General features: G+C 39.2%; 1 protein-coding gene across 1 annotated transcript in view; it reads right to left on the bottom strand.

Moving 5' to 3' along the window:
• The window catches only part of LGMN (legumain), a 208,962-nt gene that overhangs the window by 170,752 nt on the left and 22,913 nt on the right, over nucleotides 1-15,297 (bottom strand). The window contains exon 2 of the mRNA XM_044074652.1: nucleotides 6,313-6,469. Coding sequence (XP_043930587.1) covers nucleotides 6,313-6,450 — 138 coding nt within the window. The 5' untranslated portion in view covers nucleotides 6,451-6,469. The remainder of the gene's footprint in view (nucleotides 1-6,312; nucleotides 6,470-15,297) is intronic.

Raw genomic sequence — 15,297 nt, forward strand, 5'->3', positions numbered from 1 at the left:
GCAAGTTTTACGGAAAACGCCTGTATTAATCATCCCTCCATCAAGTTTTTCTAAGTATACATCTAAATATTCTATACCATTATGTGAAAATTTATAGGTAAATTTCAAACATTCCATTAAACCATTCATAACTTCAAAAAAACTATTAAACTGAACTTGAGGTCCTCTCCACAAAATAAACAAATCATCCACAAAACACCTATAAAATAAAACATGTTCTTTAAACCCTATCATGGGGAACAACAGATCTTCTTCCCATTGAGCAAGGAACATATTGGCGTAGCTATTGGCACATGAAGTGCCCATAGCTACGCCATATTTCTGTAAGTATACTTGTTCTCCAAACATGAACACATTGTTATTAAGTATAATTTCTAGAAAGAAACATATCAAATCAACCTGTGTTGTTGAAAGTTGACTATGTATATGCAAGTACTTCTGAATAAACTGAATACCAAGTTCATTCAGTATCATGGTAAACAATGATTGCACATCTAGTGTAACAAAAGCCACATTGTCAAGTTCTCTTATTCCTTTCAGACTATCATATAAATCTACTACAAATTGTTTAGAGTCTCTTAGTACAGTTGGATTCATATTGATCACAGGACGTAAATGTTTCTCTATGTATAAGGAAAGGGGTTCTGTAATCCAACCCCCTCCTGCAACAATAGGTCTCATGGGTGGACATTCAGAATGTTTGTGTATTTTCAGGAGGCCTTGAATAATAGGAATTAGCAGAAATTCAACATTCAAGAATTTATACATTTCATCAGAGATCAAGCCAGCTATCTTAATATCTACCAAATCATTCTTTACAGTATAAATAATCTCATGTACCTCATTAAGCAAGAGTCAGTTATAGAAGGTGGTATCACTCAACATAGTCTGCATGGAGCCCTCATAGAAAATCTTATCCATGATGACAATCAAGCCTCCCTTGTCAACAGGACGTATAACAAGAGAACTATTGTTTTGTAGGGCTTGTAGGGCCTTCCTCTCTTTAAATGTAAGATTCTGTTTTAATCTATAATTCATATCACTTGTCCTCTTATCATAAAACCTATAAATCTCAGCTTCAGTCAATCTACAATATGCTTCAACCAGAGGATGATTAAATGGTGTAAAGTTACTAGGTTTCCTGACATCTACTGCTGCTTTTTGCTGCTGTTCTTAATGGACTGGTTTTTGCTGCTGTTCTTGGCTACTGCTTGTGTGGCATGGTAACTCCGTGGAATAGTTGCTAATTTAGTTATATAAGGTAAATGTTAGTTAACAGTAGCAGTAGTACTGATAGTAGATGTGACAATAAGATAAATGTTAGTTAACAGCAGTAGTAGTACTGATATTAGCTGTGACAATAAGGGAAATGTTATAGTAGTACTGATAGCAGATGTGACAATAAGGTAAATGTTAGTTAACAGTAGTAGTAGTACTGATAGTAGATGTGACAGTAACATAAATGTTAGTTAACAGCAGTAGTAGTAGTGGTACTGATATTAGCTGTGACAATAAGGGAAATGTCAGTTAACAGCAGTAGTAGCACTGATAGTAGATGTGACAAGAAGGTAAACGTTAGTTAACAGCAGTAGTAGTACTGATAGTAGATGTAACAATAACGTAAATGTTAGTCAACAGCAGTAGTAGCACTGATAGTAGATGTGACAGTAAGATAAACGTTAGTTAACAGCAGTAGTATTACTGATAGTTGATGTAACAATAAGGTAAACATTAGTTAACAGCAGTAGTAGCACTGATAGTAGATGTGACAATAAGGTAAGTGTTAGTTAGCAGCAGTAGTAGTACTGATAGCAGATGTGACAATAAGGTAAATGTTAGCAGTAGTAGTACTGACAGTACGTGACAATAAGGAGCATGTTAGTTAACGGCAGTAGTAGCACTGATAGTAGATGACAATAAGGTAAACGTCAGCAGTAGTACTTATAGTAGATGTGACAATAAGGTAAACGTTAGTTGACACCAGTAGTAGCACTGATAGTAGCTGTGACACCAAGGTAAATGTTAGTTAACAGCAGTAGTAGTAGTACTGATAGTAGATGTGAAAATAAGGTAATTGTTAGTTAGCAGCAGTAGCACTGATAGTAGTTGTGACAATAACGTAAATGTTAGTTAAGAGCAGTAGTAGTACTGATAGTAGATATGACAGTAAGGTAAACATTAGTTAGCAGTAGTAGCGCTGATAGTAGATGTGACAATAAGGTAAACGTTAGTTGACGCCAGTAGTAGCACTGTGACAATAAGTTAAACGTTAGTTGACGCCAGTAGTAGCACTGTGACAATAAGTTAAACGTTAGTTAACAGCAGTGGTAGTACTGATAGTAGATGTGACAATAAGGTTAATGTTAGTTAACAGCAGTAGTAACACTGACAGTAGATGTGACAATAAGGTAAACGTTAGTTAGCAGTAGTAGCACTGATAGTAGATGTGACAATAAGGTAAACGTTAGTTAACGCCAGCAGTAGCACTGATAGTAGATGTGACAATAAGTTAAATGTTAGTTAAGAGCAGTACTAGTACTGATAGTAGATGTGACAATAAGGTAAACGTTAGTTAACAGCAGTAGTAGTACTGATAGTAGATGTGACAATAAGGTAAACGTTAGTTAACAGCAGTAGTAGTACTGATAGTAGATGTGACAATAAGGTAAACGTTAGTTAACAGCAGTAGTAGTACTGATAGTAGATGTGACAATAAGGTAAATGTTAGTTAACAGCAGTAGTAGTACTGATAGTAGATGTGACAATAAGGTAAATGTTAGTTAAGAGCAGTAGTAGTACTGATAGTAGATGTGACAATAAGGTAAATGTTAGTTAAGAGCAGTACTAGTACTGATAGTAGATGTGACATGGAAATTATGCTGATGGAAAAGAAAGATTGTAAGACTGACAGAAACTGGATGACATGTGAGCTTGGAGAAGTCCAGCAGAGGAGTGAAATTAATAGGCCAGAGGTAGCAAACTGAAAAAAGTGGGTGAAAGTAATACTGCTGAAGCACTGCTGGGAATGAGAGAGTCTACAGTAATTGTCAGAGCAGTTTGGTTATAGACTGACAGAAGTACTGAAGAATAAATGCAGTAAAAACTGAGGGGTTGGTTTGAAAGTGGAGAGGGTGAGAGGGGTGGGTCAAGTAGGTTTCAAAGTGAGGATAAATGCAGAAAGCAAAAGGGAAAGTTTTTGGAGAAGGAATTACAAAGAATGTTTGAGAAAGAGGGTGAAAAAAAGGGGAGGTAGTAAATAAGGGATTGATCAAACTCTCCTTGGACCAGTTGGTCTGCATCCCAACCTGTGGCCATAAAATCCTGGATTTGGTAATTATCAATATGGGACAATTCTGCTCCCCACCAATTGTAAACTCCTCTGTGGTCAAATCGGACAAGTCAAAAGTCTGAAGCATCATCCCATACCACAGTATTCAGAGACTATGCAAAGGCTAACCCAATAAAACTGATTGACAACACCTGGATAAATTCAAAAGTCCCTTCCAATTCAACAGTCCCACTGCGTACATGGAATCATTAACTGCCAAATTCTATGTCCATGTAAACAGTTGCATTTGTTTCTGAGGGGGTACTATAAACACCAAATTCAAAAATAAACCTGTGTTGGAACCTAACTCACTGCATACAAAATAAATCTAACTCTGAAGAAGCCAAAAATGATCTTGCTAAACTAAAGAAGAAACTCTGATCCTGACCAAATCAACCAAAGTCAGATATGATGTAAAAATAGCAACCCAGGCAAAAGATAACCACAAGGCTTTCTGTAAGTATATTTTACATATCTCAGAAATAACACCCAGCACTGTGCTCACCTAACAGTAACCCATATCGTGTCATACAGGACACAACAGATCTACTAACAGACAAATTCAGCTCCAAATTTCACCCCCTCTCCCCTCCAATATCCTCAGAACAAATATGCACATCCCCACCCTCAAATCTCCAAATTACAGGTTCTCAAACCTCTATCTAAGGCCAAGAATACTACATCTATGAGGTTGAATAACTTACCAGACTGCCTACTGATTAGCCCTTATAGGGGGCTAGTCAATATTAGCCACAAAAGTTTTGTGCTGAAGGAACTGAGGACAGGCAACAGCCATTCCCTAGCATAAAGTGTGTGTGTGGGGGGGGGGGTTCAGTAGACTCCATTAATTACAGACTTATAAGCCTTACCAGTCTCATCTGCAAGGCCATAGCCTGGAAGGGATCATAATGAAACTAACAAATGGGGATATAGGTAATTTACAGTCTCTCGACACAACCAAGTTTGCATTCATCAAGAACAGGTCCTGTCTGCTTAATCTGGTCAGTTTCTTCAAAAAAAGTTACTGGGACAATATACAAGGGGAAATCAGTGCAGAATACAGATTTGGACCTCATTCTCCAAGCTAGACTTCCACCCCTATATAACTTGCTGGATAACAAACTGGCTCCCATACAGAACTCCACCTCCTCCAAAAGACATGCTAGCAGAGTAACCCAGGAATCAGTCTTTGGGCAACTCCTCTTTTAACATTTACTTCTCAGAGATGAAAGTTAATGTTAAGGATTAGTGGCTGATAGACTTTGAGTTGGAGTCATCAAAAACTCCCCAAAGGACACAAGGATCCTTCAACAGGGCCTGTCACAAATACATTATTCAAGTCAAAACCATGAACTAAAACTAAATGCCAAGAAATATATAATCATATCCTTCAGGAAGCATGACTCTCCTTGTAGCTATCCCCCTTGACAACTCTCCCCTGAAAAATGGTTGCATAGTTAGACATCTGGGAATTGTCCTCTGATCACCATGTATCTGCTACTGTAAGGAAATCCTTTTCTGTAGCACAGCTTATACCTAAAGGTTTGGCAACCAGATCCTGGGACATAACTGTTCCACTGTACTTGGCACTCATTAGACCAATCATTGAGTATAATGCCAATTTCGATATGTACCTTTCCAAGCACTTGTCACAACTGGAATAGCCGCAACACTCTCTCGTCTTATTTTTCTCTGTATCATACATGCTATTGAGAAACGATCTCTGCCTTGCATATAGAGACTCATGGCTTAGTAAATACCTATCAACCTCTTTCAGTACAGACATAAGGTCAGTTGTACTACATCCAGCTCTGAATTTAACCTGCTTATCTCCTGTCTTATCTTTCTATTACTCTGTACATCTGTTTATCAATCATCGTGAGGCAGGAATTTTGATACCTCTGTACTGTTTCCGGTTGTGAACACCCCTTCATTTATATACACTGACATTACAATGCTTATTCTCCAGTCATCTGGACTGCTAAGCAGTTTGTTACTCTCATCCCTTATGAATGGTGTCTACAAACTCTCCGCTTTATTTTTCAGTAGGGGGCCTTGCAACTCGATGGAACTTCTTTGTGCCATATGCTGAGTCATTTTCCATAAGTTGCTCTTTCAGCATGATCTGACTTACTCAAAGTTGCACAACAGTCTCAAACCTCTGGCTAAAGAAAGACACTTGGTGATAACTTGTAGCCTTTCCTCTGCGCTATCAGCAAGACAAAAATAAACCCTAGTGTGACTCAAATCCACAACCTTTGGCAATTTAGCGAGAAATATAATGCACTACACCACACAGCCACTAAATGTGGAGTACGGGAAGAAAAGTTACACTCTAACAATGTTTAAAATATTAACAGCAAGTTTTAAAATTTACAGTTATTTTTTTACAACCTGCAGTTTAATTTTCTGAAGTGATGAAATATACATTGAGTCTTGCACTACTAAAAGGCAGCCCAGTAGAAACAACAGTTAATTTCGTTAGGCGACCTTTAAAGGAAGGCTGAAACAAAAAAGGCTGAATCTTTTGTTCATATTCTATTAGTAAACATGCATATTCTGTGTGCTCAACAGCATCTTTTCGTCTAAGACGCTATGTGTATTCTGGCTCTTACTGTAGCAGATTTGAACCTATACTGATTATATTCTAGCGGACCTTTAAATTTCACTTGTAATTTTCTCTTTCAGCTCAGAAGAAGCTACTTTTTAAGACCTTTTACTTCTTTGGTGTTTTTGATAATTAATGTTCTGATTTTAAATGTTGCAAATCCTGTATTACTGTATAAATTGGTTAATATCTGACAGCTAGAGCCTACTGTACATATAAACTGTTTTCCGACTACTGCATAATAATTCATGAACGAAGCAATATACACTCCTGCAGAAGATTTGGCAGTGCGTCACCAACACTCATCTGTTGCTACATTTTTCTGATTCACATAAATTAAACAAACTATTGAAGAAAAGCAAGTTAAGTAGTTTACCTGGTGTCTGTAGTTGTACCACCCATTAGAACCAGCTACAATTACTGCCCAGTGTTTGACACCGTTAGAGTCACTCTCTAGTGGAACTGCAGTAACAGTCAGTAGAAGCCCAAATGATAACAGTGTTTTCAACAGCATTTTGAGTTTATTTCAGCAGCTGTAAAAGTATAAACATAAACGGATTTATATTAGAAAAGGTGTATATACACAAAGCTTTCATAAGTTTACTAGTAAAACAGGAAAAAAAACATAGCATAATGTCTGTATTCACAAGGAAGGCAATCTTAACTGAAATGTATGAAAGCAAGGTCTCACACCCAAGAAGCATCTAGAATTACTGCTCAACAACTGGAGCGAACACAATAATTTATAAAACATCAAGGCAAGAAAATTACACATAGAAAAAGCATTCTGAAATAGTGAATTAACATTACATGACTTTCAAATGGCATGAGCTTCTACTACATTTATTGTTTAGAAAAAATGTTCCTTCTGCTCAATAAAAACAAAGGGAATTCAACCCCCTGGCTGATGCAATAATGCTGTTTTTATAAAACATGTGTTTATGGTAGTAACACTAAAACTTAGTGCAAAATAAACACAAGTCTATGAAGTGTGGGCTGATTTCCAAACCAGACTGAACATACCATTTGCCCTCAGGTCACAGGACACCAGTGTAATACGCTGCTGGCTATCAGCTCAGTTCTAACATGTAATATTAGTCGGATACCCATCAGAGTAATGGTACACAGCATATATACAATATCATCAAAGACTCACAGAATGTAGTCAGATTATAACCATGTATTTAACAGGTGTTTCATTCTTACATAACAAGTAATCATCAAAACTGTTACAGTCTTTACTAATGACACTAGTTGCCAAATGGCATCTTGGGTATTACTTGGCAGTTATACAAACATATAATATTTTAACATCAAATACAATATTTTAATTCATTTTCAAAAACAGTTGTGTTTATTCTCAAACAATATTAAAATGCAAACAACTAAGTACTGTCTACGATGCGGGGGGGGGGGTCACAAACATGGCACCTTAGAGTTTACCGTTACTCTGGACAAAAGTGTAATTCATAATGTCACACGTACCTCTCAACTTCTAAGCTCAGCAATCAGTGCCAAAGTCAAAGGCCAGAAATCAGGGACAGACTTAAAATATTGCTTTTGTATACTAAGAAAGCTGCTAGAATAATAGGTTCTGCATTAACATTAGCATACACTTTCTGATGGACATGAAGTCTGAAACTCAGAGGTCTGTGATCATGTAGATCATCCGGCAGATACTAAAAATAGGAACAAAGGCCTTTGAAAAGTATGTACCTCCAGCCAAAAGTCTGGACATCTAATCAGCATAAAATTTGAATACCAGGCAGCACATATCTCTTTTACCGCTTGCAGTAAGAATGCGGGACACTACTCAGAAACACTATTAAAAACAAAAGTGATAAAAATGATGGAAAAATAAGCACATTATCAAAGACACAGTGTAAGTTCTGTAGACTTTAATGAACTGTATTGCAAAGCTCTACCACACAAGGTCGCTTATTTCTGACCCAGAGAAAGGGAGATGTAAGATGTGTGTCCTCTTTCTTTAAATTATTGTTGCCATTAATATGTTGGCCATGTTGTATGGTTTTCTGTGTACTACACAGCTTCAAAAATCAAGTGATGAGGGATTCAGAGAATTGTGTGAAGGGGCAAATCAAGCCTGAAAAAAGGGACATACTTCCAGAACTAGGGGCTAATTAGGAGTAAATCAGGCCCAAAATCAGGGACATTACTCCAAAATAAGAGCAGGTAAAAGGTCTGCCTTGCACATGGCCACCCTGCAACTTGTGAATTAAGTTCACTGATGTGTCCCACACCACATCACATTTGTGAATCCACCTGCAAATTTTAAATACATTTTTAGTGTAAAGCCATTAAGAAAATTGTTTTACTGAAATAATAACCCAGTTGAATCAAAAACTGTTTCCCTTGTGCCTTCAAGATTTAGGTTCATAGGTTCATAGGTTCATACTAGGCTATCTGCCCGAGGGCATTTACAAGCCTAGCCCATCGTTTTGTGGCTTACGCCACCCCTTTAGTATGGGGAACTATACCCATTATTTTGCTGTGCCTCTGTCGAGCAGTGACACTGAGGTAATCCCTGGGGTATATCTGCGATCTCCCATCCATTGGTCAAGATTTCTCTTGAACAAGGCCAGCGAGGTGCTCTGCCTCACATGTACCGGGATTTTGTTCCACAGCACAGGGAGTCTTTGGGTGATGAATCTATCCCTCCAGCACGTCCTATTAATAGCCGTGTCAAGGTTTAAGTCTCCCGCCTTGTGGCTCTGATGGATCTAGATTTTTTGAGGTGAAGCATATTCATCAAATCTGGGTTTGACATGGCCTTGTATGTTAGGCAAAGGTCACCTCTGAGCATGTAAGCGTTTACTGAATAGAGCTGGAGTTCTTTCAGTCGGGCAGCATAGGACAGATTTTTGAGACCCTTTATCCTTTTGGTGAGGAACTTTGTGGCCTCTCCAGCTGCTGCAAGTGTCGGGTCAGATACATTCCGAATGGGGCATTGTACTCAATCATTGGTCTGATGAGTGATGAGTAAAGGGAGACTATGACCTCCTTGATCTAGATGAGAATCCTTCATGATAAGGTGGGCAATGTAGAAGGTCTTCCTAATTACTTTAGCTACATGGGTGTCGAATGACAGACTACTATCAACCTGGGTCCCCAGGTCCCTGATAACTTCTTCTGTGCTCAGTGGATTGCCACCTATTTGGTAGCTAGGGGTAACCTTGTTTTTCCCGAAGGGCATGACTATGCATTTTTTGGCATTTAACTTTAGGCCGTGGCACAGGCACCAGTTATCCGTTTCTGTGAGACCCTTCTGAAGGATATCTGTGTCAGATGTGTTTTCTACTATGGCGCCCAGTTTGCAGTCATCTGCAAACTTTGTCAGCCATAACCCTCCTGTGTTTGCTTGTACTGAAAAGTAGATGCCAAACAAGAGTGGGCCCAGGACTGAGCCCTGTGGGACACCACTTGTGACAGGCTTTGAGTCTGACATGGCGCCAGCAGCTCTGACCCTGTGGGTTCTGTCACTCAGCCAGTTTGCAACCCATCTTGTGATGTATGGGTTGACATTTAAGCTGATGAGTTTTTCAATGATACCCGAATGGGGCATTGTATCGAAGGCCTTAGCCAGATCGAGGTAGGCTGTATGGACTGCCTTTCCTCATCAATGGCTTTGGTGACTGTTTCAAAAGTCAACCAAGTTTAAAAGGCATGATCTGCCTTTGACAAAGCCAAACTGGGTTGGATCCAAAGTCTGCAAATTCTCTATGTCTTTATTTATGAGGTTCATTATGATCCTCTCCATGGCTTTGCAGATAAGGCTTGTCAAGCTAATGGGCCGGTAATTTCCAGGGTCGGTGGAGGCACTGCCTTTGTGAAGTGGTACCACAGTTGCAGTGCGCCACCCCTGCAATGCATCCAGAGGTAAGACTTTGATTAAACAGCTGTCCTAGCTGTGGGTTTAATTCCTCATTGAGTTCATGGAGCACACAGCCGGGGACACCATCAGGTCCCATGGATGCTGTGTCTTTTGCTTTGGAGAGAGCAGTTCGCACTTGGGCGCTGGAGAGGGTTGGGGGGCGGCAACCGCTTGGTATAGATATCTCTCCTGTTGGGGGAGGGGAGAAGTTTGCACTGAACCTGTCAGCCAGTATGTTGGCAATGTCTGTAGGATCAGTAATCTTCACATCATTTTGAACTAGCTCTGAGCATATCTGGGAGTTTCCTCCCAGGTTTCTAACATAGCTAAAGAAGGCCTTATGATTGTCTTTTTGAGTCTTTAGCTATTTTTCTCTCGAAATTTGCTTTGGATGATTTTATGAGAGCTCTTAGTTTTTTACTTATAGTGATCAAGGGTGTCTTACCTTTTAAGGATTTTGCTCTATCTTGTAGTAGCTTCCTCCTTTTGTTGTAGAGTTTGTTTATGGCTGGGGTCCACCAGACTGGACGCTTGCCTTTGGTACAAAGAGTCTTTGTTTTGCTTGGGATTGCCTTATCCATGCAGTCCTGCAGGTGCTGGTAGAAGGCATTTGTATGTGATTCAGCGGCTTGAGTACTGTTTTCCGCCTCGGGCCTTAAAGGAGACCACACTAGTCTTTAGAAGTGTGAAGTCGGCTTTTGAGAAGTTCTTTACTGTGGTCTTTTTATTTCAGGTGGGGTGGGATGAGGACCTCCAGCGAGATTAGTTTGTGGTCTGATCTCACCAGTGAGGGGTACACCTCCGGTGTAGAACATTGTGCTCCCATGTTCGTGATGATGAGATCAAGTATGTTATCTCCTCTTGTGGGATGGTGACTAGTTGTTCCATGGCATTTGAGTTTATGAATTCCAGGAACTTTTGGGCTAGGGTGTTTGGGCTTGAGTAGTGTTCCCAGTCTATATTAGGGTAATTGAAGTCACCTAGTATGATGGTGTTTGGTGATACATTTATCCCCTCTAGTGTTTTCAGGAAGGCCATGTGAGGTTCCTGAGTTTGTGAGGGTGGCCTGTAACATGCTACAATTTGCAGAGCAGTCTTGCCTATGGTTAATTGCACCTGGATGGTCTCCAATGCATCGTGCGTTGCCACCAGTCTTGAGGTGTGGGTGTCCTTGATGAATATGGATACCCCCCCTCCTTTCTTGGTATTGTCCAGATTTTGGGGCCGGAACGCATGATATGAGGTAAAACCTGATAGCGCTGGGGTGCTCTCAGGAGCCTTGAACCAGGTTTCTGTCACAGCACAGACATCGATGTTCTCCATACTGAGAAGGGCCTCGAGTCGCTGCATTTTGATATTTAGACTTCTGGCATTGAGCAGCATTACCCTTAGTTTTTTCCTTTTTGTGTTCTAGGGTGGTAGGTTTAGAATTTGAGCCTTGCCTAAAAAGGCACTATGGGGGTGGCAAGAGCCTTTGCCAATATCCGAATCCCAGGGGTGACAGGTGCAAGCCGCCCCTAAGCGAAACAGCGTGGCTTGTCCAGCATGTCATCCCAGGCAGACAGACACTGGATCCCCTTTGAATGACACCAGTGTTTAAGCCAATTGTTAAAGCTGATCATCTTATCTCTGTATTGTGGCATCATTCTTGGTGAAGGTAGGATACTGCTCAAGGTCAGGGTCATACCTGTCTGGGCTACATAATCAGAGAGCTCCTCAATGTCTCTTTTCATGTAGTCCAAGGAGGTACGCCTCAGGTCATTTACACCAGCGTGGACAATGACTGAGTCATATTTGTACCTGCTGTTGAGAGACCTGAGTGCTTATTAGTGAAACAGCCAAATCTGTGGTAAGGGGCTGAAACAAAAAAGGCTGAATCTTTTGTTCATATTCTATTAGTAAACATGCATATTCTGTGTGCTCAACAGCATCTTTCCGTCTACCACGCTATGTGTATTCTGGCTCTTACTGTAGCAGATTTGAACCTATACTGATTATATTCTAGCGGACCTTTAAATTTCACTTGTAATTTTCTCTTTCAGCTCAGAAGAAGCTACTTTTTAAGACCTTACTTCTTTTGGTGTTTTGATAATTAATGTTCTGATTTTAAATGTTGCAAATCCTGTACTACTGTATAAATTGGTTAATATCTGACAGCTAGAGCCTACTGTACATATAAACTGTTTTCCGACTACTGCATAATAATTCATGAACGAAGCAATATACACTCCTGCAGAAGATTTGGCAGTGCGTCACCAACACTAATCTGTTGCTACATTTTTCTGATTCACATAAATTAAACAAACTATTGAAGAAAAGCAAGTTAAGTAGTTTACCTGGTGTCTGTAGTTGTACCACCCATTAGAACCAGCTACAATTACTGCCCAGTGTTTGACACCGTTAGAGTCACTCTCTAGTGGAACTGCAGTAACAGTCAGTAGAAGCCCAAATGATAACAGTGTTTTCAACAGCATTTTGAGTTTATTTCAGGAGCTGTAAAAGTATAAACATAAACGGATTTATATTAGAAAAGGTGTATATACACAAAGCTTTCATATGTTTACTAGTAAAACAGGAAAAAAAAAAGAGCATAATGTCTGTATTCACAAGGAAGGCAATCTTAACTGAAATGTATGAAAGCAAGGTCTCACACCCAAGAAGCATCTAGAATTACTGCTCAACAACTGGAGCGAACACAATAATTTATAAAACATCAAGGCAAGAAAATTACACATAGAAAAAGCATTCTGAAATAGTGAATTAACATTACATGACTTTCAAATGGCATGAGCTCCTACTACATTTATTGTTTAGAAAAAATGTTCCTTCTGCTCAATAAAAACAAAGGGAATTCAACCCCCTGGCTGATGCAATAATGCTGTTTTTATAAAACATGTGTTTATGGTAGTAACACTAAAACTTAGTGCAAAATAAACACAAGTCTATGAAGTGTGGGCTGATTTCCAAACCAGACTGAACATAGCATTTGCCCTCAGGTCACAGGACACCAGTGTAATACGCTGCTGGCTATCAGCTCAGTTCTAACATGTAATATTAGTCGGATACCCATCAGAGTAATGGTACACAGCATATATACAATATCATCAAAGACTCACAGAATGTAGTCAGATTATAACCATGTATTTAACAGGTGTTTCATTCTTACATAACAAGTAATCATCAAAACTGTTACAGTCTTTACTAATGACACTAGTTGCCAAATGGCATCTTGGGTATTACTTGGCAGTTATACAAACATATAATATTTTAACATCAAATACAATATTTTAATTCATTTTCAAAAACAGTTGTGTTTATTCTCAAACAATATTAAAATGCAAACAACTAAGTACTGTCTACGATGCGGGGGGGGGGGTCACAAACATGGCACCTTAGAGTTTACCGTTACTCTGGACAAAAGTGTAATTCATAATGTCACACGTACCTCTCAACTTCTAAGCTCAGCAATCAGTGCCAAAGCCAAAGGCCAGAAATCAGGGACAGACTTAAAATATTGCTTTTGTATACTAAGAAAGCTGCTAGAATAATAGGTTCTGCATTAACATTAGCATACACTTTCTGATGGACATGAAGTCTGAAACTCAGAGGTCTGTGATCATGTAGATCATCCGCAGATACTAAAAATAGGAACAAAGGCCTTTGAAAAGTATGTACCTCCAGCCAAAAGTCTGGACATCTAATCAGCATAAAATTTGAATACCAGGCAGCACATATCTCTTTTACCGCTTGCAGTAAGAATGCGGGCCACTACTCAGAAACACTATTAAAAACAAAAGTGATAAAAATGATGGAAAAATAAGCACATTATCAAAGACACAGTGTAAGTTCTGTAGACTTTAATGAACTGTATTGCAAAGCTCTACCACACAAGGTTGCTTATTTCTGACCCAGAGAAAGGGAGATGTAAGATGTGTGTCCTCTTTCTTTAAATTATTGTTGCCATTAATATGTTGGCCATGTTGTATGGTTTTCTGTGTACTACACAGCTTCAAAAATCAAGTGATGAGGGATTCAGAGAATTGTGTGAAGGGGCAAATCAAGCCTGAAAAAAGGGACATACTTCCAGAATTAGGGGCTAATTAGGAGTAAATCAGGCCCAAAATCAGGAACATTACTCCAAAATAAGAGCAGGTAAAAGGTCTGCCTTGCACAAGGCCACCCTGCAACTCGTGAATTAAGTCCTCTGATGTGTCCCACACCACATCACATTTGTGAATCCACCTGCAAATTTTAAATACATTTTTAGTGTAAAGCCATTAAGAATATTGTTTTACTGAAATAATAACCCAGTTGAATCAAAAACTGTTTCCCTTGTGCCTTCAAGGTTTGGGTTGCCTGAGTATAACGGACAGTCAGAAATTCAATTTTTATACATATATGTATACACACACACACAGCGTATATATAAATATATATATATATATATATATATATATATATATATATATATATATATATATATATATATAATTTTCAGGGAAGACCAAAGGTCATAGTTATACTAGAGAAAATTTGGTCAGGGCAAAAGCGAACTTCCCCTACAAGTGTACACAGTGATGTGGTACATAAACAGGGTGTGAGGGGTACAGATCTTAATCTCGTCACAGACTGGCTATGATGGCCTGAATGTAACAATTCAGCTCAGTCTGACTCTTCAGGTTTCATGCATACTAGCAAAGCAAAACCTTATTGTGGACAAGCTTGGCAGGACCAGGGTAGACCCCCACACATGGAAATATCACTTTATGGTCTTCCAAGAGCTTATCCAACTGTAGAGAACACATCACATAGCTTTGTTTGCCTACTTTCAGAACAGACAGCTAAAGAAATTTTGCTTCTGGACTCAAGCCTGGAATGATTTCTTATTCCCATGGATGGGAATATTCATGAATGCTTTTCCACTCTTTCCATTCATTACTAGGCTTCATCTAAAAATCCAGAAGCACTCTTCAGAAAGTGTGATGGTGATTCCCTTCTGACCAAGGTAACAGTGGTTCTCCTTTCTTTTCAGTTTGGCCAAGGGCAGTTATCACAAACTTCTCCACAGACTGGATTTACTCACACAGTACAGGGATTGTTTGATACATCCTAGTCTAGAAACACTTCACCTAATTTTTTGGATAATAGAATTTTGATACCTTTTAGGCATCCTTTTTCTGAGGTACTAAAAGAGGTGAGAACAAAACTGCTACTAAGAATATTTTAGAAAGATTTTCTAATTGGTGCCACTCAGACAACCAGAATCCTTTTCAGGCCCGGTTGCCTCTAGTTCTTGATTATTTGTGTGGGTAAGTGCCCACTGGCTTGTACTCTTCCGTCAAGGTACATTTGGTAGCCAGCTCTACTTGTCTGCCCTTAGGTGTCCCTCTTTCTAACAATGGTCAAGGTAAACAGGTTTTGGGATATTGCATACTTTCTCACCTAGGAAACAGGCAAGTCCTCATTGGA

This window comes from Protopterus annectens, chromosome 6.part0, assembly GCF_019279795.1.
Source record: "Protopterus annectens isolate FY-2018-M chromosome 6.part0, PAN1.0, whole genome shotgun sequence".
In the NCBI taxonomy this organism is placed as follows: Eukaryota; Metazoa; Chordata; order Ceratodontiformes; family Protopteridae; genus Protopterus; species Protopterus annectens.